At 44.5% G+C, this 25,921-nt stretch overlaps 1 protein-coding gene across 1 annotated transcript in view; it reads left to right on the forward strand.

The window, feature by feature from the left end:
- POLA2 (DNA polymerase alpha 2, accessory subunit) overlaps nt 1–25,921 on the forward strand; it is a 254,105-nt gene that overhangs the window by 108,553 nt on the left and 119,631 nt on the right. Inside the window, exons 7-8 of the mRNA XM_063944856.1 lie at nt 5,146–5,339; nt 5,588–5,676. Coding sequence (XP_063800926.1) covers nt 5,146–5,339; nt 5,588–5,676 — 283 coding nt within the window. The remainder of the gene's footprint in view (nt 1–5,145; nt 5,340–5,587; nt 5,677–25,921) is intronic.

Genomic DNA, 25,921 nt, shown 5'->3' on the forward strand with positions numbered 1-25,921 from the left:
AAGTTGTCAGGGCCCTGAAAATATATTCCAGGACAGCTGGAGTCAGAAAATCTGACTCGCTGTTTATACTGTATGCACCCAACAAGTTGGGTGCGCCTGCTTCTAAGCAGTCGATTGCTCGTTGGATTTGTAACACAATTCAACTTGCACATTCTGAGGCAGGCCTGCCACAGTCTAAATCGGTTAAGGCCCATTCCACAAGGAAGGTGGGCTCATCTTGGGCGGCTGCCCGAGAGGTCTCGGCATTACAACTCTGCCGAGCAGCTACGTGGTCAGGGGAGAACACGTTTGTAAAATTCTACAAATTTGATATCCTGGCAAAAGAGGACCTGGAGTTCTCTCATTCGGTGCTGCAGAGTCATCCGCACTCTCCCGCCCGTTTGGGAGCTTTGGTATAATCCCCATGGTCCTTTCAGGAACCCCAGCATCCACTAGGACGATAGAGAAAATAAGAATTTACTTACCGATAATTCTATTTCTCGGAGTCCGTAGTGGATGCTGGGCGCCCATCCCAAGTGCGGATTATCTGCAATACTTGTACATAGTTACAAAAATCGGGTTATTATTGTTGTGAGCCATCTTTTCAGAGGCTCCGCTGTTATCATACTGTTAACTGGGTTTAGATCACAAGTTGTACGGTGTGATTGGTGTGGCTGGTATGAGTCTTACCCGGGATTCAAAATTCCTCCCTTATTGTGTACGCTCGTCCGGGCACAGTACCTAACTGGCTTGGAGGAGGGTCATAGGGGGAGGAGCCAGTGCACACCACCTGATCCTAAAGCTTTACTTTTTGTGCCCTGTCTCCTGCGGAGCCGCTATTCCCCATGGTCCTTTCAGGAACCCCAGCATCCACTACGGACTCCGAGAAATAGAATTATCGGTAAGTAAATTCTTATTATTTGTGTACCGCATAATCCTAAAGGGTTGGCAGAATGGAGAGAGTTGACAGACATCTGGCAACACTCTGCCATCCATTGTTGATTTACAATCTTCTCCCCTAGATAAATTTGGAAGACTACGCTATGGTAGTATTCAGTCTCCTGTCCAGCAAGGCGTCTCGTCTGGACCACCCTTTATCAACATTCTGGATAAGTGTATTTATGTGCAGATGTGTTTGTATGTATGTATGTATCTATATATTTATATTAATTGGTATTCCTGTACAGGTTGGGGGTACGGTCGAGTTCTCCAAGTAGATTCCATCGACAAATAACGTTACCTCCCATCTTAACTGGAAAATCGCTGTGTGGAATGGGTCTCCCGACTCTTTTTCTCGATTGGGGTAGAGGCCTTCACATTTATGGGTCATATATCTCAATTGCTTACAGGCAACGGAACTCTAGTTTCAGTCACCTGACCCAGCACCGTCCTTCCAGTCGGTTGGAGCAGAAGGTCCTGGGGAATTAGTGCACTAATTCAAGCGCCAAGCCTTTAGCAAACATATCAGTTTGTTTGGTTTCCAGCTCGGGATAGACTTATCAGGAACACGAAGTGGTATAGAGACCTGTGTTAGGGTCACAGTCTTTTCTGGAACTGAGCGTTATATACCAGTTTGGACTTTGTGTAGAGGGATTTCCTAAATGTCTTTGGATTTCTCCTCCTTGTTCCCTTCTGACCGTTTCTTCTTCAGAAACTCAGATTTGTAGTCCGCTGGTCATCTTCCAATTTTTAATATGTTTTCTTCTGACTTCTGACGCCTTGTGGCTCACGGGGCATTAATTGTGGTAACAGGAGCTGCTCATCTGTGACCTCGACTTATAGGCTTCTTTCCTCAGCTGGATGACCTATTACTCTAGGCTTTTTCTGGAGAGAAATTTCATTAATGCTTCTGTTTCCACACCAGTATATATGAGGGACATTTTACTCGAGTCTCCGTACATAGGGGGTAATTCTGAGTTGATCGCAGCAGGATCTTTGTTAGCAGTTGGGCAAAACCATGTTCACTGCAGGGGAGGCAGATATAACATGTGCAGAGAGAGATAGATTTGGGTGTGGTGTGTTCAATCTGCAATCTACATTGCAGTGTAAAATAAAGCAGCCAGTATTTACCCTGCACAGAAACAAAATAACCCACCCAAATCTAACTCTCTGCACATGTTATATCTGCCTCCCCTGCAGTGCACATGGTGTTTTGCCCAATTGCTAACAAAAATCCTGCTGCGATCAACTCAGAATTACCCCCATACAGAGACTTTAGTCTGAAAGTGTAGACTCCGTTGGATACTCTCCTTGAGCGTAAGGGTTTCTATTTGCTGGGTCCTCGGCTCAGTTAGTGTGCTCTCCTTCGGGGATAGTTGGTTGGCCTTAAATAGGTCTTTCCCGTAGAGCAGAGGTTTCCAAACGCGGTCCTCATGGCACCCCAACGGTCCTGATTTTAAATGTATCCATGCTTAGCCACACGTGACTTAATTAGCACCTTAGTAAATTTGATTTAACCATCTGTGCTGAGCCATGGATATACCTAAAACCTGGACTGTTGGGGTGCCTTGAGGACTGCATTTGGGAACCTCTGCCGTAGAGCCTTTCCCATTTACCTATGGGGTCTCCTTTTAACAGGGATTGGCTTTTTCTCACCTACAAGCTGATCTCTCCAGACTAGTGCAGGTATCTTCTTAGGGCTCTGCACTGGCCATAGATGTCCTGTAACTGGGACTACTTGAACGGCGTTGGGTCATTTTGCTTCTCCGTTTGACAATAGGTCATTTAGGTCTGGTCAGACTGTATCCCTACTGTTGCATACTCTTAGGAGTAGGAATACACATATTGGGCTCTGCTCTTCTACTGTTACACACTTATAAGAGTAAGGAGTCAACAGAGACCTTGCCTGCTCTGTGGTCTTGCCAGTAAGCTTTGGGGCCAACTGACCTCTTTGCTTCTTCCCTGTTTACGACTAGGTAAAACAAAATACGACTGTTTTGTTCTCATGTTTTGTCTAGCCTTGCAGATCTCTGTCTCCACATCTGCGTATTTTTCTCGCGGGCGACCCTTTATGTTGCCTCTGTGTTCGGGCTTGTTCTGGCACCTACGCTTGACATTTGGCTGTTCAAGGTGTGGTGCTGGAATGTGAGGCAGTACTTTTCTAGAACAAAAATACCTGTATCGGTGGACACATGCCGCCTTTGGTCCAGCCATTCCTATTCTTACGGACAGCATATGCCTCCTAGGGTGCATACTCCTGGAGGTTGGTGGCACCTTTTCTGTTCCGGTTTTGTTAGCTGCCGGTCTCTAAATGCTCTTCCTTACGGTAAAGACTCGCTTGTCAGTCTTCTCTACAACTAGTACTGCCGGACCTTCAGCCGTTTGCTCCGGGCGTTTCTTGACCTTCAAGTTCCGCCTTACTCCTTCGGAATTCGATGAATTTTGCAGTGTTGTCATTTTTTTCAAACTGGCCTCTGCAATCTCTCTGCTTTTCAGAACACAATTGTGGCTTCAGTCTTTGCATAACATGATCTCTGCCTGATCAGCCTCGACATGATATCTGGCTCACTGGCAGGGCTCTTGGCGCGATATGGGTATCCCAGTTATCTTGGTGGGTCTCTGTATTGGCTGCCTTGAGGGTCCTACTGGATCTTCGGTTGCCTGACATCCTTTTGTCATGCTCCACAGTTCTCTGACTTGTGACCTTGAGTCTCTGCTTGACTGTGCAGTTTTCTGAAATTCTCATTGCTCTCCCGCCCGTTTGGGAAGCTCTGGGACATCCCCATGGTATGGAACTCCATCGTCCCCTATGGATGATAGAGAAAACAGGATTTTGGTACTCACCAATAAATCCTTTTCTCTGAGTCCATAGGGGACGCTGGATGCCCACCCTGCGCTGCTCTCTTCCAGCGGTGTGGTTTATCCCTGGTTGTCCCGGTGGTTCCGCGTGGCTGGGTGTCCTTTGGACCTGGTTGCACAGTTTCCTTGCGTTACTGTCCTTTTGTCCTTTTCTTTTGTACGATTCTAATGTAAGGGTAAATAGTTCTTTCTGTACAGTGTCTGCTTCAATATAGCAGGTCATGGGTTCTTATTGGGTGTGACTGCTAAGACCTGTGTGATTTCACACACACACACTCGCATACTTTATATGTCTATCTGTGAGTTTCTGGGGTTCCTGTTTTACGGGGATCTCTCTTTATGGATATCTTACTTACCTCCTCATCTGTTGGTCGTGTTGCCGTCTCCTCAGGCACATTTTCTTAACTGGTCTGGGGAGGGGCCAGTCATACAAATTAAAATTTTTAAAGTGCTGGCTCGTCTTATCACCTCATCTATACCCCATGGTACTGAACTCCAGCGTCCCCTATGGACTCAGAGAAAGGGATTTATCGGTAAGTACCAAAATCCTGTTTTTGCTTTGTTTATTAGAACGTCTTTTTTAACTGTTGCACTTGTTTTCTGGCATTGGAGCTTGTTCCCTGATGTGTCTGCGACACTTATAGATGCACATGTTCATTTACAGGGATACCTCCGTCCACTTCTTTACATGAATAGAAAGTAGAAATTGAGCTGATATAAGAAGCATGCTGGTGCACATAAAAGTAGAAATAAAGTTCATCTATGCCTTTCTCTATATTATTAATGCCTGTCCCAGCTTTTTTCCTTTTAACATTTTCAAAGGTTAGACACGGCCAAGGCTTCTTTTCTTTTTTTCTTTCTTCCTCTATTCCCCCCAACCCCCCCTTCCCCCCCAGCATATGAATATGTTACAGAAATGTATCTCTTGAAGCATAATCGTCTTTAGTTCTGTAGCCAAGTTCTTCATGAATTGTTATGTTATGTCCTACTCCAGTCAGCTGTAAACCACTATTTACAGGCTTGTTATAACAAGACTTCATCATTATTATGGCGGCAGAGCTATATGTAAATAAACATGTAGCAACACTTAAGAAATATGTAGTTCTTTTTCTCCAGTTGTCTTTACTAGGCCTCTGCAGTGTTTTATGGCACTGAACCAGATACAGTAGAAATCCTGCCAAGTTGAAAAGTAATATGTATCAGATATTTGTAGATGGTAATGAAAATGATTTTAAAAATGTTTGTAGTTTTAAGAGCGGTCACATAAATGTATGTTCTTAATATATGAAGGTGTAATATGCCATATCTAATGATACCGGTTTAAATTCCATCGGCACAAATAGTTTTTTCTTTTCTCTACGGCAACAGTGCCACCCCATCACAAAAGTACAGTTCCCGTGGGAACCGAGGGGAAGTGGTAACATCTTATGGAGAGGTGCAGGGAACATCGTGGAGTGGTGGAAGTGGAAAAAACACGATAGTCGAAGTCCTCGTCCCACAGGAGGAGTCGCTGACTAAATCATACAAGTACATGTTTCAGAAGTTGATGGACATCCGAGATGGTAAATTTTACAAGGGCTAGCCTGATGACTGTTGCTCATACAAGAATGGTGGCTATTGATATTCATTTTATCATATTAGTAATCTGTGGCAGAAGCTCTGATTGCATGATTTATAGCTCCATGTTAGTAGGTGTGGTGCCCAGTGTCTCTCGTCCTGTCTGTATACTGGCATGTAGCATGTAAATATAGACTAAGTGATGGTAATATTTGTGTCTCATGGTTTTTCTGCTGATTTACCCCCTTGATAGTTGTCAGCAGTAAAATAGAAGAGATTGGAGAAGCCCTGAAGAATAATTTCCATATTGAAGAATTTACGTCCGTTTCTTTTCCAGCACAAGTAAGTGGAGATGGTCATAAATGTTCCTTTCCTTTTTCTTGCTTAAAATAAGTTTGTAAGGTTTTCCATACTTTGTTTTTTACCTGAAAGACTGTTAAATGTGGAAGATCCCTGCTCATGAGTGCTTACTTTCTAATAACTTGTTATATAAAAAAAATAATCCAGATTTATAATCCATGAAATGCAAATAGTCACTTCAGAGTTTCCGGACAAATGACATTTGGTATTAAAAAAAATCCTAAAATCAAACATTAAAAAACAAACCACTGTATAGAGCTGCAAGGTGTGTCACGGTGGGTGGCCACATACTCTGAAATTTGGAATCTAAGTAATAGGCAGAGACTTTGATAGCCTGGATAATAGTGTTATTGGATCAGTAAAGGGGGGTACTCACGGAGCGATATTCTAAGCAATCTGACTAGATTGCTTAGAATATCGGCAGGATCGCTCCGTGTGTAGCCCCCTCGGCGATAGCGATGCGCGGCCCCGCACATCGCTATCGCCGCTGCTAGATTGGCCTGCATGCAGGCCAATCTAGCGGGTCGCTCACTTCACCCGCTGGGTGAAGTGAGCGGCCCCCCCGTCTCCCCCCGCACGCTCAGCACAGATCGCGCTGTGCTGAGCGGCAGGAGAGATGTGTGCTGAGCGGTTCGCTCAGCACGCATCTCTCCTTGATCGGCCCGTGAGTACTGGGCTTAAGAGAATGGCAGTAGGTGTGGATACATGGATAAAGGTACGGGATTAAAATAGACACTGGAACATTGATCATAAGAAAAAGTGTAAATAAATAAAAAATGTATATTAAAAATAAAGGTCTGCATGATTTACGGAGGTGTGTGCAGCATGAAATTACAGGAGAATCAGATAGCTTTTCTTATTGTGTGATTCTGATTCATATTTGTTGTTCTTTGATTTAAAAAAAGACAAAAAAAACAACTATAAAGTCTTGATATATAAGCATTACAAAGCTCCAGGACATTTAGGACTGTTTTTTTTAAAGAATTTATTAGTGAAGTAATACTTAAATCCTATGGGGGTATTCAATTAGTTCCAGCAATTTTGGAGCTATCAAATTCACCCCCCTGAGTATTCAATTGCAGGCTGTTTTCGCCCGCTTTTAATGCATTTTAGCCAAAGGCTTTTTACGTGTTTTATTTTTTATTTTTATAAAGGCATTGTCGAAATATGCTTCAAAATCAGCAAAAACGGCCCGCGTTTTCACCGACGCAGGTGCGAAAACATGTGGATTCTCCAATCCACATGTTTTTCACTCCTGCCGAATGTTTCGCCTAGGCAAAAAAACAAAAAACGACCCTGCTATTGCATAGGGCGATACCCTATTTGCCCTGAAAAAAATAGCGAAAAGTCCAAGGCGAATAAACGGCCCTAACTGCATACCCCCGATATGCTTTAAGCCTGAAAAAAAAAAAAAAAAAGACTGCAAATGGAAATTCCTTCATTTTTTTTAGCTCCTTGTATTAAGTAAATTGATTTAAACTACGGGGGTACTATATTGTTTATGATGCACATTTCTAGATAAAGATATATATATATATATATATATATATATATATATATATATATATATATATATATATATATATATATATAGATAGATAGATAGATAGATAGATAGAGAGCTTGCTGTGTATGGCGCACAGCCTGGAGCTGATGGTGGAGCTTGCTGTGTATGGCGCACAGGCTGGAGCTGATGGAGCTTGTTGCATATGGCATAGAGCCTGTAGCTGATGATGGAGATTCTTGTACATAGCACACAGCCTGGAGCTGATGATGGAGATTCCTGTACATAGCACACAGCCTGGCACACTTGAACTGGAACAGATATACAGGTATACTACCAGGAGAGAGGAAGCAAGTCCCGGGAGAAAGTAGTTCTGACAATGAGTTCACTGCTAGAGCTGGTTTAAATAGGGTGTCCTTGTCCCAGATAGGCTGAGTGGATCATGTATGCAGTCAGTGGACCCTGGCTGTTAGTTAGTCAATCAATCAGGTAAAATCGGGCAAGATGGCGGCACCCATATTCTGACAGCGCAGAAAATAATTTTGGGATGGATGCCAACCATCTAATTGGTTGGCATGCATGAAACTCAGGGATGTCTCCGGTAGCCAGAAAGAGCACAAGTAACCGTGCAAACGCTCTGCGGGGTCAGGTAATGTGGCCTGGAACCTGGATTTGTGACAGCTTTTTCTCTGACGTCCTAGTGGATGCTGGGTACTCCGTAAGGACCATGGGGAATAGACGGGCTCCGCAGGAGACTGGGCACTTCTTTAAAGAAAAGATTAGGTACTACATCTGGTGTGCACTGTGACAATGCTAAATTCCTTTGTCGTATAAACAACCCTTTATGAAGTCTAAGAACACTGTACGCTGTTTACTTAAGAAGTACCGTACGGGTACGCTGGTTGCGTAACGATCGCTCAGCCGTAGGCGAGACGCTCAAGCGTCACGTTCGCTCACGGCCCAGCGATCACAGGACAGCACGTTAAATGGCTTTTGACTAACGTAATGATTCGCTATGGCGTAGCAGACGCTCGAGACCACGAGGAGATCACCAGCGGCGCAGACGCTCACAACGCTATACCTTTATGTCTAAACCTTTTAACAATGAAATACACAGAATACCTTAATGTGAATACAGGGTGTAAGTGCAACCTTGTGTAACCTGACTAACTACAAAGCTGCTTGTGCGTCACCGACGCTCAAGTGAACACTTAACACTATAGGAAATACACAGATACTGGTTTAGGGTCCAAAGCCTATTAACTGTATTATATCTAATATACTTGTAAAAGAGAATCACAGTACAAATGCTACACTACAATATAACAGAGACTACCTAACCAGATAACTACACAAGAAATACAATACAATACAATTACTATTTATGGGAAAATGGAAGGGGAAGAGAAGAAGAGAGAGATAGAGAGAAATGGCTCATGATAACATTAAATAAGAGACAACATGGTTGCAGATAAAACTACACATGTGAGAGACAATCGCTGCGCAGTTAGTCAATGCTGAATACAGCATGGGATGGAAGCTAGACTCCATTTTGAGAAAACTCCCATAATTCCAAAGACTGCACCACATGCCTGAAAGGGGGAGGGGAAGACATCCAGCAGCAGCCATTTTAGATTTGCAGGTCCAAACACATGGCACGCTCTACTACACCACAATCACATAGCAGAAAACACAAGACTCCATTTTATTCCAAAATGTCCAAGCCTCAAAACAATGCATATGTTCTGATTTTACAATTCCAAACCATCTAAATCACCTTTCACAATGTAATCCAACTTCCTAGAACGATCTCATAATTTCACATCCCAAACAACTTCAGTATCTCAATAACCAGAGCATATTCATCACAAGACCAGATCACAATGTAATTAACACAAACGTAACTGCATGGTGGTATTTATGATTAACAGGATATATAGTATAACTAACCAGCACAATCTATTTTAAATCTCCATAGGCAAACAAATACCACAAATACTATGCTACAGATGGTATACTGTTCCAATCCATCACAGACTTCACAGAGTATCCACAAACACCCAACAATCACACAACCAAGTTACAATATCCTATTTAAACCAGAAAGCAATCTGTCTGTTTCCTTATCTAGCCATGTGAAGTTCAATACTTAGCCTTTAGTTTGGAGGATGTCCTGGGGATTTAGCCGCCATGCTGCTGGGTGCCAGGTAGCTGTGTGTGTGTGTGTGAGTGTAGCTACATTACATCTGTTCTCTGAGGCCACACCTGACCACTACCTTCCTGTTTGACCAGTACCTGGGGGAGGGGTCTTTCTTTCTCCTTTGTATTGAGTCACTATTCTCTTTGTATATGCTAATCAGGTTCAGCCCTGAAAACTTAGTAAAAGGTTGTCTTGAGCATCCATTGTTCTAACAATATGATCTTAGCTTTTATACATATAATCATATCTATCCGCTGCAATGTCCCACAACAACACAACAGGCCTCAAACTAACCCACACCTCATTCTGCTTGCTTCAATACCAAACATGATGTGTTTATCTGGTTCGGTTCGAATGATACACATCCATGACATTAATTCATTAGCCAATTCTAAATCTCCATGATGTCTGGTGCTGTTCATTATTATAACCATGTACTGTATGAAACAAGCGCCGAATCCATCTCAGTGCCATGTCCGAGCAAATGCGTGTTTCCATATATTGCTGTGCTCGCTGCGCATATTTGCAAGTATAGCGACTTATATGTGTGCAGTTTATATGGTCTCTCTATGTAATATTTTTGACTTTGACAGTCCACCCTTTGGCAGTCACCAATAACTGCCACTTCCTAAAACATTTCAAAAAGAGAAAAATATATGTCAGGGGTTAATACATTTCCATGGTTGGGTAAGGGAGGAGAGAGGAGAAGGTGTGAAGAGGGTATGACCTAGTGAGATAGCAGAAGCATGTGTGTATGAATCCATGTTTGGGGGGTCATGTATCATCGTGCCGTACGTGTTGTACATCAAGCTTCGAGGTATTGCGAAGTATACATTTGAATTCCTTCTTATCCCGTACTAAGGGTCTGTGGATGGGCTGTCAAACTTTACCGAGCTCATTTCGGCTGTGGTTGTAACAAAATGGGGGAGCACATTTTAGTTGATACATGAATGGGGGAGGTATGTGGTTGCTGATATCTGTGCCTGTATTCCCTATCGACTATGTGTGTCATTACCTGAGGGTTGTAGAGATGAAGATAAAGAACACTTATGGAAAATGCAATGATATTCTATGTCAGGTAAATGTACATCTGTCGTCGAAGTTTTGTTCGGTATCAGTTGAAAGTCGTCTTCTTTGCGCTGTTTTGCTCCTTAGGCATGAGCAACAAGCTTTGTCAGTGCCATCAGATTTACAAAAAAATGTTGGGCTAGCGTGAGTTTAAAAATACTAGGGAAACTGGGGATCCATGGCAAAGTTCATCAAGTGTCCATATCATAGGTTGTCAAAACTTCATCTTTGGTGCTTGTCTGTTGTCTGTATAGCGTCTCGTCAACTTCCTCGTCCAAGGGGGTCTTTGTATCTTGGAGAAAAAGCAGAAAAACAGGTGAAAGAAACGGACCTTATAATCGCATTTTCATCACATCATGGTTTCTATCATTGGGTCATAAATCAAATCCAGGTTAATTACAGTTTCCTCACTCCTCAGGCTCATCACTTTTGTACTTTGTTTGCACCTCATTAAAGCCTGCCCGCATCTAAATATCAATCCAATCGATATAACGACACCCAAGATACATAGTAGAAACTTTCCAACATCCATTATGACTCCTTGAGCCCAGTCTCCTAAACCGGAGAACCAATTTCGCGGGTTCAACCATGACACCCAACCAGTCAGCTCATTACCTACAGCAGCAAGGGTGAGATTGTGTTTTCGACGAAATTCCCACTTCAATTGGAGAATATCGTCCATCTTTTGGTCTATGACCTCTACCGGATCCTCGGTGTTATTTGTGATATACGTGCAACACTTTATGCCGTACTGTGTTGCCAATGTAACACAATATCCGCCTGTTACTGCTGTAAGATAATTAAGAACCATCCTATGCTGAACTAGTTCTGTTTTATAAGCTTGAAGTTCTCTTCCAGTGTATCTAAACGTGTCATCATACATTTCAGTGATATTATCTAACAAATTGGCGAGTGCGGAAATGTATCTATAATTCATCACTCCTCGAGCGGTGCGAGTGAAATCTAACGCTACCAGAACCTGAATCCCGGTGGATTCATGGATAAGATCAGAGGCCGGATGCTCTAACCTTTCTGACAGTTGTCTTTTAACTCGGTGCTCGTAATGAGTGTGAGTATAAGGAGCTTGGGCACCACGGTGTATGTCCTTCATTTTGTCATGTGTAACAGTCATCACTTCAGGCAATACTTTTCCAATATAACACAATCCTTCAGAGTTTGGGGCAAGCCACTTGTACGCCTTTCTCCCGCATATGAAATATGCGTCATCGGGGAGAACATATGGGACGGAGAAGGACATGACCATGTTACAAACCTTCCAGGTGAAATCTCCTGACCCTAATTCTTCCATCTGCTTAAGGCACGTATCAGTTTTTACGATATGTGCACAGTATCCTGGTGATACTTCTCCAACTCTCGTAATCCTATTTCCTAAGGTATACCTATACCGGAAAGATTTTCCTCTACTGGCTATGTGGCGTACAAGCTCTGTATCTGTAGGCATTCTATCTGCTCTATGCGAAAAGGTCATGGTTTGGTTGCTCCATGACACTTCCCAATTTCCCGGCTTTCGGGGATTGGAGATGTTAAAACATAATAGGGACCTATCCACATGGTATTGGTGGAGCTTCAAACTAGGAGGGCTGGAGATATTAAACCTCCGGTCCACCGGTCTCCCACCACTTAGCTCAAGTACCTCCCCTAACGTTAAAGGAAATGGTACTAGCCCTGATTTACTATGACCCTGAGGTACTTGAGAGCATACCCAACAATCTGTTTTATTTAACACACTACCCACTAAGGAGTGATAGTCACTCAATGGATGCCGGTCCATATGGATATTAAAACTGGATTGGCATTTCTTTATGCATCCATCCTCTACCAGATTGTCACAGAGCCTACAGATACAATTTTCTTTTTGAACTAACAATCCTTCACAATTGTTTACAAATAACATGGTTGTTAGATCGTGCCCGGTACTCGCCTTTGCTTGGTGATTGGGTTGCTATTGGAAATTTACACTTCCGTCTCAGTCATCAGGACCTTTCTGGATCCTTTCTCGACCTCACTGGTACTCTCACCGAAACAGACTGTTCTGGTCAACATCATGGTCAACAGAAAAATCCGGATCGCAGTCTCTTGGGGCAAGTCCATCTTACAGGAGGAGAAAAGAAGAAATTTGTAAAGGGGGTATAAGAAAACAGTTTGAGGGGGAGAGAACTTGTTACGATAATAAGTTCTCTCGTCTTGTTGTTCTTCTTGTTCTGCTGTCCTCTCAAAGGTGCTGTCTCTCAGTCTTCCAAACGAACATTCTGGTGATGCAATATTCCTTCCCAACCGACGATCTTTCTGTAAGGAGCAAAAATCTGGCATTACCATTGGTCCAACTGAGGGGTGACATAGCATCTTTAAACCATGGAAACATGAGTGGGAAGAGAGAGACAACAAAAAAAAACAAAAGAGATAGAGAACAATTCATGTGCATATATACATTACATAACTCGACAATAACCATCAATAAGAAAAGAGAAACAAAGCATTTTTAAACATTGTCAACATTAAGAAAACATTGTTAGCATTAGAAAAACATTGTCAGATTATCAGGCTGTCATAGCTACGTGTCTAATGGTCTCCTTGAGCAGTCCCTCCCCACCAGCACCTGCATTACTCCACTGTCTGTATCTGGCCAGAAATACATTGTGGCGGAGGTCATGCTGGGGTTTGGTAGACTTCTGCAAGGACCAAGTGGATATGCAATGTTTGAATTCTTACCAATAATCGTCAGAGATGGGGATAGCGAGAGAGAGAGAGAAAAAAAACATTTCACAGATACATTTACAACGTTTCACCTGGTCATTCCGGTGTCTTCAGTGAATGACCTCCCACTTTATTAACCGTTACCTCAGGCTTACCATCAGTCCTAATGATCACCTTTCCTGACTATATATTATGGGTGTGGCCCAAAATTCTTCCTATCTGATCTCTGATTATAATGGTGTGTGTTGTAATTTTGCTCATTTCTTGGTCTAGGGGGTCTAACTTTATGTGGGTTATTACAGTTGTTGGCATAATGCCCTTCTCTTCTACAATGGTAACAGATCCTTGGCTTTCTCCAAGTGTCAGTGAACTGGGGTCTTGGCTGATTTGATGCCTCCTCAAACGCTTGGATGCTCATCACCATCAACCGCTTTCCCTGTACCTACCTGATTCCTTGGATACCATGATTATGTCGTTGTCTAGGGAGTTGATATACCTTCTGTGAATCTTTGATCATACAGTTAGATCTTTCCTAGGATCTGGGTAATCAGATATGATTGATCTCAATTCTGTCCGGGACCAGGGATGGCGCATTGCACTGTCCTTGACGGGAATGGTTCCCTGATCATCAGTCTTCCCATTGGGGACTGTGATCACCCTGACGGGACTAAACTCAATCACATCACCTTGTTTTGGTCTTACAATATGGGGTACATTTGTTTGTGCGTGATATAAAACATTGTACGTACCTGTGGACACGACCTCACCTGACCCTCCGTTAGGGGGTTTGATTATTGCCTTTACCAATTTGGTCGCGTCCACCTGGATGTCTTGTAGGATGGCTTCTGGAAGAGGTGCCGACATCGTTCTGGGCTCACTTTCTTGTTGGTAATCCTGAGGGAAGTTTAACATGGGGTGCGACTTGCACAGGTTAACATTTGTAATTTTTTACACTTTCATTTTCATAAACATTATTACATTTAACACTTTCATTCTTAATACAGTTACTAAGTGCATTTTTATCGTACAACATTGTGCCATTTCTCTGCAACCATAATCCTCTTCAATGCCATGTCTCTCCTCTCAAGATGAAAGTTAGATATGTAAGTTACATTTCTTTGCATTTCACTTTCCTGTTGCCATAACTGCAAACAATCATCATGTTTAACTCGTTGTTTCCAGGATTTTATGAGACTGATCCTTTGCCTTAAATTATGCAACACCTCTAAGTCAAAACTACCTATCCCGGGAAATGGTGCCTTATCCCCTGCAGTCATTCGTGTCCATTCATCACAAAAGGTCTCAGTGTGGGGACCATACCTCCTCCACATTACTAACCGAGCAGACCCTCGGGGTCTACAAGCCTCTGGAGTCTGAATCCTGACCTCCGACCGTCTCTGTGTTGTGCACTTGGCTGCCATTGTGGACCTTTTTAACACAGAAAAACTTCCTAAAATGCACCAAACACAGAACTTCGTTGGAAATCCTTAAAGCTCTTCCACTGAACTTCTTCTGCTCCGGGTATCCCCGTTCCGCCTTCTAGCAGACACGTGTAGCCGTTGCAGGCCCTATCTCTAGAGATTTTCCTGAGAAAATTCCCTTCCTTTTTCTTTTACACAAATCACGCTTGCATGTGCTTCCCTACAACACGTATGAGGGCAAGATTTACGCATGGATATACGACCTCATATCACGTTGCGTTATTGGTCACACATACAACCGTGCGGTCCAATCGTACCACTTATAGACACTTGTTGCCCATAAATGGTAGGATCATTGGAGTCTCCCTACTGTGCTCCAAAACAGCCAGAGCGTAATACAACGAAAACTTTATCACACTCTGTTGCACGTTTTCACTCAGATCGTGCTCATCACGTTCCACATAGATCACAAAGTTCACAAAGCGGGATTATCACATAGATCACAAAGTCCACAAAGCGGGATTCAATACACTCATACCGTTTTCAACCCACTATCATTCTTATAGTTTTCTGATCAGAAAAATCATTTCCCGTAGTCTGATAGCTCTCCCCAGAGGCGTTACAGTAAAGTAAGGTATTTAAACTAAATTTTGGAAACTGAACAAATGTGTGCTATTGTCTTGTGGCTTCTGTATCGCCTTACTATAAGCGATATTTCACTATATAAACGCTTACCAAACACCACACAGTATCTTCTATGCTGTGTGCTTGTTTTTTTTTTTCAGTTACTCCCTTACCTTTTTTTTTTTTTTTATAGCAGCAAATTTTCTCAGCACGTTATCAATGCAAATGGCAAACAGGAAGGTGAGATGTGAAACTTACACAGATGAAAATGCAATTCTAAATTTAATCTAATAACATACATTGATGTAAGCACACGCATATAGATATTACATATAAGTACCAATCACTATTACTTATGATTGACTATGATATAGATTAAATAAATGCATTAAAAAAAACTCATTAAATGATGATTTCTTTTTGACAGTGGATGGCTGATTGTTTCCTGAGTCAACTGAAAACCAGCCGCTCAGAAAAAAAAAAAAATTTGACCTTCCCAAAATGGCCGCTGCTCCTCCCCCTTCCACCTCCATGAGGGTCACACAAAATGGTGGACAGACCATGCGGCCTCTTGTCACAAAGAAAGTCATCATTCAAAACTCCTAAAGTTATTCTAGGCCTGAGTGTGTAGTTGGCACCAAATTGAAATAAAAACCAGATTTTCAAAGACAATAGCGTACTGTTCTTACCTCCGGTCCCGGATTCCCTCAGCACCCTTTACTAAGCGAAACAGACGCTTATCCAATCAGCACTGCAAGGAATATGATCCCGCCCTTTGCTGATGGATAATGTCTGCTGATATTACCTAGCAGAGATATGTGAAGGACAGGACGAGTCCCCCAATTGACAATGCTAAATTCCTTTGTCGTATAAACAACCCTTTATGAAGTCTAAGAACACTGTACGCTGTTTACTTAAGAAGTACCGTACGGGTACGCTGGTTGCGTAACGATCGCTCAGCCGTAGGCGAGACGCTCAAGCGTCACGTTCGCTCACGGCCCAGCGATCACAGGACAGCACGTTAAATGGCTTTTGACTAACGTAATGATTCGCTATGGCGTAGCAGACGCTCGAGACCACGAGGAGATCACCAGCGGCGCAGACGCTCACAACGCTATACCTTTATGTCTAAACCTTTTAACAATGAAATACACAGAATACCTTAATGTGAATACAGGGTGTAAGTGCAACCTTGTGTAACCTGACTAACTACAAAGCTGCTTGTGCGTCACCGACGCTCAAGTGAACACTTAACACTATAGGAAATACACAGATACTGGTTTAGGGTCCAAAGCCTATTAACTGTATTATATCTAATATACTTGTAAAAGAGAATCACAGTACAAATGATACACTACAATATAACAGAGACTACCTAACCAGATAACTACACAAGAAATACAATACAATACAATTACTATTTATGGGAAAATGGAAGGGGAAGAGAAGAAGAGAGAGATAGAGAGAAATGGCTCATGATAACATTAAATAAGAGACAACATGGTTGCAGATAAAACTACACATGTGAGAGACAATCGCTGCGCAGTTAGTCAATGCTGAATACAGCATGGGATGGAAGCTAGACTCCATTTTGAGAAAACTCCCATAATTCCAAAGACTGCACCACATGCCTGAAAGGGGGAGGGGAAGACATCCAGCAGCAGCCATTTTAGATTTGCAGGTCCAAACACATGGCACGCTCTACTACACCACAATCACATAGCAGAAAACACAAGACTCCATTTTATTCCAAAATGTCCAAGCCTCAAAACAATGCATATGTTCTGATTTTACAATTCCAAACCATCTAAATCACCTTTCACAATGTAATCCAACTTCCTAGAACGATCTCATAATTTCACATCCCAAACAACTTCAGTATCTCAATAACCAGAGCATATTCATCACAAGACCAGATCACAATGTAATTAACACAAACGTAACTGCATGGTGGTATTTATGATTAACAGGATATATAGTATAACTAACCAGCACAATCTATTTTAAATCTCCATAGGCAAACAAATACCACAAATACTATGCTACAGATGGTATACTGTTCCAATCCATCACAGACTTCACAGAGTATCCACAAACACCCAACAATCACACAACCAAGTTACAATATCCTATTTAAACCAGAAAGCAATCTGTCTGTTTCCTTATCTAGCCATGTGAAGTTCAATACTTAGCCTTTAGTTTGGAGGATGTCCTGGGGATTTAGCCGCCATGCTGCTGGGTGCCAGGTAGCTGTGTGTGTGTGTGTGAGTGTAGCTACATTACATCTGTTCTCTGAGGCCACACCTGACCACTACCTTCCTGTTTGACCAGTACCTGGGGGAGGGGTCTTTCTTTCTCCTTTGTATTGAGTCACTATTCTCTTTGTATATGCTAATCAGGTTCAGCCCTGAAAACTTAGTAAAAGGTTGTCTTGAGCATCCATTGTTCTAACAATATGATCTTAGCTTTTATACATATAATCATATCTATCCGCTGCAATGTCCCACAACAACACAACAGGCCTCAAACTAACCCACACCTCATTCTGCTTGCTTCAATACCAAACATGATGTGTTTATCTGGTTCGGTTCGAATGATACACATCCATGACATTAATTCATTAGCCAATTCTAAATCTCCATGATGTCTGGTGCTGTTCATTATTATAACCATGTACTGTATGAAACAAGCGCCGAATCCATCTCAGTGCCATGTCCGAGCAAATGCGTGTTTCCATATATTGCTGTGCTCGCTGCGCATATTTGCAAGTATAGCGACTTATATGTGTGCAGTTTATATGGTCTCTCTATGTAATATTTTTGACTTTGACAACTGGCTCCTCCCTCTATGCCCCTCCTCCAGACCTCAGTTAGAATCTGTGCCCGGCCTGAGCTGGATGCACTTAGTGGGCTCTCCTGAGTTCACTAAAAAGAAAAGTATTTGTTAGGTTTTTTATTTTCAGTGAGATCTGCTGGCAACAGACTCACTGCTACGTGGGACTTAGGGGAGAGAAGCAAACCTACCTGCTTGAAGCTAGCTTGTGCTTCTAGGCTACTGGACACCATTAGCTCCAGAGGGATCGAACACAGGGCCCGACCTCGATCGTCCGTTCCCGGAGCCGCGCCGCCGTCACCCTTGCAGAGCCAGAAGACGGAAGAAACCGGAGGAAATCGGCGGCTGAAGACTTCGGTCTTCAATAAGGTAGCGCACAGCACTGCAGCTGTGCGCCATTGCTCCCATAGCACACCACACGCTCCGGTCACTGGTGGGTGCAGGGCGCTGGGGGGAGGGGGGCGCTCTGGGCTGCAATTAATATACCTTTTGGCAATAAAAAGCACATAATACAGTGTTTAACACTGTATATGTGTAGAAACCACGCCATTAACATTATAAAAAGCGGGAGAAGCCTGCCGTTGAAGGGGCGGGGCTATCTCCCTCAGCACAGCCAGTGCCATTTTCTCTTCACAGCTCCACTGGAAGGACGCTTCCCAGGCTCTCCCCTGCAGTATACACTACAGAAAGGGTAAAAAAGAGAGGGGGGGCACATAAATTTAGGCGCAAATTGTGATATAAGCAGCTATAGGGGGAAAATTCACTTTGTGTATAGTGTATATCCCTCTGTTATATAGCGCTCTGGTGTGTGCTGGCATACTCTCTCTCTGTCTCCCCAAAGGACTTTGTGGGGTCCTGTCCTCAGTCAGAGCATTCCCTGTGTGTGTGTGCGGTGTGTCTGTACGGCTGTGTCGACATGTTTGATGAGGACGCTTACGTGGAGGCGGAGCAGGTGCCGATAAGTGTGGTGTCGGCCCCGCAGGGATATGGATATGTGGAAGGTATTAACCGACAGTGTCAACTCCTTGCATAAAAGGTTCGATGACGCAGCTTTGGGACAGCTGGCATCTCAGCCCGCGCCTGCCCAGGCATCTCAGAGGCCGTCAGGAGCTCAAAAATGCCCGCTATCTCAGATGGCAGACACAGATGTTGACACGGAGTCTGACTCCAGTGTCGACGAGGATGAGACAAATATACAATCCACTAGGGCCATCCGATGCATGATTACGGCAATAAAAAATGTGTTGCACATTTCTGACATTAACCCGGTTACCACAAAAAAGGGTATTATGTTTGGGGAGAAAAAGCAGCCAGTGACTTTTCCCCCATCTGATGAGTTAAATGAATTGTGTGAAGAAGCGTGGGGTTCCCCAAATAAGAAACTAGTAATTTCTAAGCGGTTACTAATGGCGTACCCTTTCCCGCCAACGGATAGGTTACGCTGGGAGACATCCCCTAAGGTGGACAAGGCGCTCACACGCTTATCAAAAAAGGTGGAACTGCCTTCTCAGGATACGGCCACCTTAAAGGAGCCTGCAGATAGAAAGCAGGAGGCTATCCTGAAGTCTGTGTATACACACTCGGGTACTATACTGAGACCTGCTATTGCTTCAGCATGGATGTGTAGTGCTGCAGCAGCGTGGTCTGATTCCCTGTCTGATAACATTGATTCCCTTGACAGGGACACTATATTGCTAACCATAGAGCATATTAAAGATGTAGTCTTATATATGAGAGATGCACAGAGGGACATTTTGCCGGCTGGCATCTAGAATTAATGCAATGTCCATTTCTGCCTGGAGAGTATTATGGACTCGGCAGTGGACAGATGATGCTGATTCTAAAAGGCACATGGAAATTTTGCCTTATAAGGGTGAGGAATTGTTTGGGGACGGTCTTTCGGACCTCGTATCCACAGCAACAGCTGGGAAGTCGACTTTTTTACCTCAGGTTTCCTCACAGCCTAAGAAAGCACCGTATTATCAAGTACTGTCCTTTCGGCCTCAGAAAGGCAAGCGAGTTAGAGGCGCGTCCTTTCTGCCCAGAGGCAGGGGTAGAGGGAAAAAGCTGCACCAGACAGCCAGTTCCCAAGAACAAAAATCCTCTCCTGTTTCCACTAAGTCCACCGCATGACGCTGGGGCTCCACATGTGGAGCCAGGTGCAGTGGGGGCCCGTCTCCGGAACTTCAGCGACCAGTGGGTTCGCTCACAGGTGGATCTCTGGGTTCTACAAGTGGTATCTCAGGGATACAAGCTGGAGTTCGAGACGTCTCCCCCTCGCCGTTACCTCAAATCAGCCTTGCCAGCTACTCCCCAGGACAGGGAGGTAGTACTGGCGGCAATTCACAAGCTGTACCTCCAGCAGGTGATAATCAAAGTTCCCCTCCTTCAACAGGGACGGGGTTACTATTCCACAATGTTTGTGGTACCGAAACCAGACGGTTCGGTGAGACCCATTCTAAATTTGAAATCCTTGAACACTTATATAAAGAAGTTCAAGTTCAAAATGGAATCGCTCAGGGCGGTTATTGCAAGCCTGGGAGAGGGGGATTACATGGTATCACTGGACATCAAGGATGCTTACCTACATGTCCCCATTTACCCACCTCACCAGGTGTACCTCCGTTTTGTGGTACAGGACTGCCATTACCAATTCCAGACGTTGCCGTTTGGTCTGTCCACGGCACCGAGGGTATTTACCAAAGTAATGGCCGAAATGATGATACTCCTTCGGAAGAAGGGAGTTATAATTATCCCGTACTTGGACGATCTCCTTATAAAGGCGAGGTCCAGGGAGCAGTTGTTCGGAGTAGCACTATCTCAGGAAGTGCTACAACAGCACAGCTGGATTCTGAATATCCCAAAGTCGCAGCTGGTTCCTACGACGCGTCTGCTGTTCCTGGGTATGATTCTGGACACAGAACAGAAGAAGGTGTTTCTCCCGGAGGAGAAGGCCAAGGAGTTGTCATCTCTGGTCAGAGACCTCCTAAAACCAAAACAGGTGTCGGTGCATCACTGCACGCGAGTCCTGGGAAAGATGGTAGCTTCTTACGAGGAAATTCCAGTCGGCAGGTTCCATGCAAGGATCTTTCAGTGGGATCTGTTAGACAAGTGGTCCGGATCTCATCTTCAGATGCATCGGCTGATCACCCTGTCCCCGAGGGCCAGGGTGTCTCTGCTGTGGTGGCTGCAGAGTGCTCATCTTCTCGAAGGCCGCAGATTCGGCATACAGGACTGGGTCCTGGTGACCACGGATGCAAGCCTCCGAGGTTGGGGGGCAGTCACTCAGGGAAGAAACTTCCAAGGACAATGGTCGAGTCAGGAGGCTTCCCTACAAATAAATATTCTGGAACTAAGGGCCATTTACAATGCCCTAAATCAGGCAAAACCCCTGCTTCAAAACCAGCCGGTGCTGATTCAGTCAGACAACATCACGGCGGTCGCCCATGTAAACCGCCAGGGCGGCACAAGAAGCAGGATGGCGATGGCAGAAGCCACAAGGATTCTCCGATGGGCGGAAAATCACGTGATAGCACTGTCAGCAGTGTTCATTCCGGGAGTGGACAACTGGGAAGCAGACTTCCTCAGCAGGCACGACCTCCACCCGGGAGAGTGGGGACTTCATCCAGAAGTCTTCCAGCTGATTGTAAATCGTTGGGAAAGGCCACAGGTGGACATGATGGCGTCCCGCCTCAACAAAAAACTAAAAAGATATTGCGCCAGGTCAAGGGACCCTCAGGCGATAGCTGTGGACGCTCTAGTGACACCGTGGGTGTACCAGTCTGTTTGTGTTCCCTCCTCTTCCACTCATACCAAAGTTACTGAGGATAATAAGAAAGAGAGGAGTAAGAACTATACTCGTCGTTCCGGATTGGCCAAGAAGGACTTGGTACCCGGAACTACAAGAAATGATCTCAGAGGACCCTTGGCCTCTGCCTCTCAGACAGGACCTGCTACAGCAGGGGCCCTGTGTTCCAAGACTTACCGCGGCTGCGTTTGACGGCATGGCGGTTGAACGCCGGATCCTGATGGAAAAGGGCATTCCGGTTGAAGTCATTCCTACGCTGATAAAAACTAGAAAGGATGCGACAGCAAAACATTATCACCGCATATGGCGAAAATATGTTGCTTGGTGTGAGGCTATGAAGGCCCCAACAGTAGAATTTCAGCTGGGTCGATTTCTGCACTTCCTACAGTCAGGAGTGACTATGGGCCTAAAATTGGGATCCATTAAAGTCCAGATTTCGGCCCTATCTATTTTCTTTCAAAAAGAACTGGCTTCACTGCCTGAAGTTCAGACGTTTGTTAAGGGAGTGCTACATATTCAGCCTCCTTTTATGCCTCCAGTAGCAGCTTGGGATCTCAACATTGTGTTGGATTTCCTAAAATCACATTGGTTTGAGCCACTTCAGACCGTGGAGTTGAAATATCTCACGTGGAAAATGGTCATGCTTTTGGCCTTGGCTTCGGCTAGGCGTGTGTCAGAATTGGCGGCTTTGTCATGTAAAAGCCCCTATCTGATCTTCCATATGGACAGGGCAGAATTGAGGACTCGTCCCCAATTTCTCCCTAAGGTGGTATCAGCGTTTCATTTGAACCAACCTATTGTGGTGCCTGCGGCTACTCGGGACTTGGAGGCTTCCAAGTTGCTGGATGTAGTCCGGGCCCTGAAAATCTATGTTTCCAGGACGGCTAGAGTCAGAAAAACTGACTCGCTGTTTATCCTGCATGCACCCAACAAGCTGGGTGCTCCTGCTTCTAAGCAGACTATTGCTCGCTGGATCTGTAGCACGATTCAACTTGCACATTCAGCGGCTGGACTGCCGCATCCTAAATCAGTCAAAGCCCATTCCACGAGGAAGGTGGGCTCTTCTTGGGCGGCTGCCCGAGGGGTCTCGGCTTTACAACTTTGCCGAGCTGCTACCTTGTCGGGATCAAACACGTTTGCAAAATTCTACAAGTTTGATACCCTGGCTGAGGAGGACCTTGAGTTTGCTCATTCGGTGCTGCAGAGTCATCCGCACTCTCCCGCCCGTTTGGGAGCTTTGGTATAATCCCTATGGTCCTTACGGAGTCCCCAGCATCCACTAGGACGTCAGAGAAAATAAGATTTTACTCACCGGTAAATCTATTTCTCGTAGTCCGTAGTGGATGCTGGGAGCCCGTCCCAAGTGCGGAATTCTGCAATACTTGTATATAATTATTGCTTAACTATAGGGTTTTTTGTTCTGAGCCATCAGTTAATGAGGCTCAGTTGTTGTTCATACTGTTAACTGGGTATAGTTATCACGAGTTGTACGGTGTGATTGGTGTGGCTGGTACGAGTCTTACCCTGGATTCCAAATCCTTACCTTGTAATGTCAGCTCTTCCGGGCACAGTTTCCCTAACTGAGGTCTGGAGGAGGGGCATAGAGGGAGGAGCCAGTGCACACCAGATGTAGTGCCTAATCTTTTCTTTAAAGAAGTGCCCAGTCTCCTGCGGAGCCCGTCTATTCCCCATGGTCCTTACGGAGTACCCAGCATCCACTACGGACTACGAGAAATAGATTTACCGGTGAGTAAAATCTTATTTTCTTTATATAACCCTAACAAATCATGGTAATTACTTGTCCAATAGTATCCTACGCTGTGTATGTCTTCCTGTCCACCTTAAGCTATAAGATCATTAAAAATGTGGGTGAAATACTGGGGCCAGCATGGGTGTGCAGAATAGATGGGCCACATGCTTATTATCTGCCATCAAATAAGAGCACTTCCAGCTTCCCTATCTGTGTAACCCTGAACATTGGGAGCATCAGTTGTGGGCTATGAGTAGAAGTCTAATGCTATAATACGCCTGTATTGTGAGTCTGCGCATACAATGCCTCCAGCCCGCTAGAGCAGCCGCCGCCACTGTTATTGGAACTTATGCCAACACCATGCCAAATGCAAGAGATATTACTGAAACAGGTGTCCCCTCTGCATATTCTGGCTATGGTGAAACGCTGGATACATTCCCAGGAGACAGCTCTCTTGTGTGCGCACGACCAGTTACCACCCAACAACTCTCATTGGGTGGACGCAGAGAAACAATCGATATACCTCGGAATTACTCAGACATAACTGAAGATGCTTATGTTTGCTGCGATGCATGTCCACTCTGCAAAAAATTGTGAGATGCAGCCTTATTCGATCTTACGTACAGCTATGCATCAGGACCTGTGTACCTGGGTATGTAGAATTCAATAATTACCAGCCACATCCTCTGGAGTACGGTTTTACAGTGGACAATGATAATTGTATATTGGCCCTCATTCCGAGTTGATCGGTCGCAATGCGAATGTAGCAGAGTTACACACGCTAAGCCGCCGCCTACTGGGAGTGTATCTTAGCTTCTTAAAAGTGCGACCGAAGTAATCGCAATATTGCGATCACAAACCTCGTAGCAGTTTTGGAGTAGCTTCAGACTTACTCTGCCTGTGCGATCAGTTCAGTGCTTGTCGTTCCTGGTTGACGTCACAAACACACCCAGCGTTCGCCCAGGCACTCCCACCGTTTCTCCGGCCACTCCTGCGTTTTTTCCGGAAACGGTAGCGTTTTCAGCCACACGCCCCTGAAACGCCGTGTTTCCGCCCAGTAACACCCATTTCCTGTCAATCACATTACGATCGCCGGAGCGATGAAAAAGCCGTGAGTAAAATTACTTTCTACATAGCAAAGTTACTTGGCGCAGTCGCAGTGCGAACATTGCGCATGCGTACTAAGCGGATTTTCATTGCGATGCGATGAAAAATACCGAGCGAACGACTCGGAATGAGGGCCTTTGATCTTAAGGTGCTTTTATCTTTTGTGTGCCCTATATTGCACTGCATTGCGTGTATGCTCATGCAGAATATTACATAGACTAGCTAACAAATTTAAGCCATGGAAACATCCGCACTATAACATCCGCACTGTAATAGCGCTTTAATATCCAGAGAGAAATATTAGACCCCCCCCCTTTTTTCTTTTTTTAACCCCTTGAGCAATGTAATACACCGGTGATGGCTAACCTTGACACTCCAGCTGTTGTTGAACTACACATCCCAGCATGCCCTGCATCAGTTTTAGCATGGCCAAATAGCAAAACTGTAGCAGGGCATGCTGGGATGTGTAGTTCAACAACAGCTGGAGTGTCAAGGTTAGCCATCACTGTAATACGCTGTAATTTCAACCATGGACTGCCCTCCACTGGGCAGGTTAGTGCTACTGTGATCTAAGTGAGAAACTATAACTAAAGTGTATGCGTATATGCACTACATAATTATATATGTGGACTATAACATTTCTGCAAGTGTTAGAGAATCTGGCATGCTAAGGCACTTGAATCTAGAACTTTCTAGAACAAATCTAATGTCCTAGTGGATACTGGGGAATAGTATATTACCATGGGGTATAGATCGGTACACTGGAGCCTGGCACTTTAAGAAATCAATCGTGTGTGCTCGCTCCTCCCCTCTATGCCCCTCCTAGCAGACTAAGTTTACAAAATGTGCCCAAGTAGCTGGGTGCATTCTGTTGCTCTCCACAGAGTTTTCTTCAGATATTTATTTTATTTTATTATTTCAGGCACGCTGGTTGGCAACCAGTCTGCCTGCATTGTGGGACTGAAGGGGGTGACCGAACCAACTTCCTAAGAGGTAATGGTTCGTAATCACAGCTGACAGGACACTGAGCTCCTGAGGTAATGTTTCTCACACTCCCAGAGGGTGAGCCCACGCCGGCAGCATGCTGCCACCCCTTAACAGATGCCGAAGACAGACGCGGTGCGGTGAGTTTTACACCGGGGACCCGGTTAGCGGGTCCCTGGTGCAAAATGGCTGCATGAAAGGACAGTGATCACCT

The sequence above is a fragment of the Pseudophryne corroboree genome, chromosome 11 (genome assembly GCF_028390025.1).
Source record: "Pseudophryne corroboree isolate aPseCor3 chromosome 11, aPseCor3.hap2, whole genome shotgun sequence".
NCBI lineage: Eukaryota > Metazoa > Chordata > Amphibia > Anura > Myobatrachidae > Pseudophryne > Pseudophryne corroboree.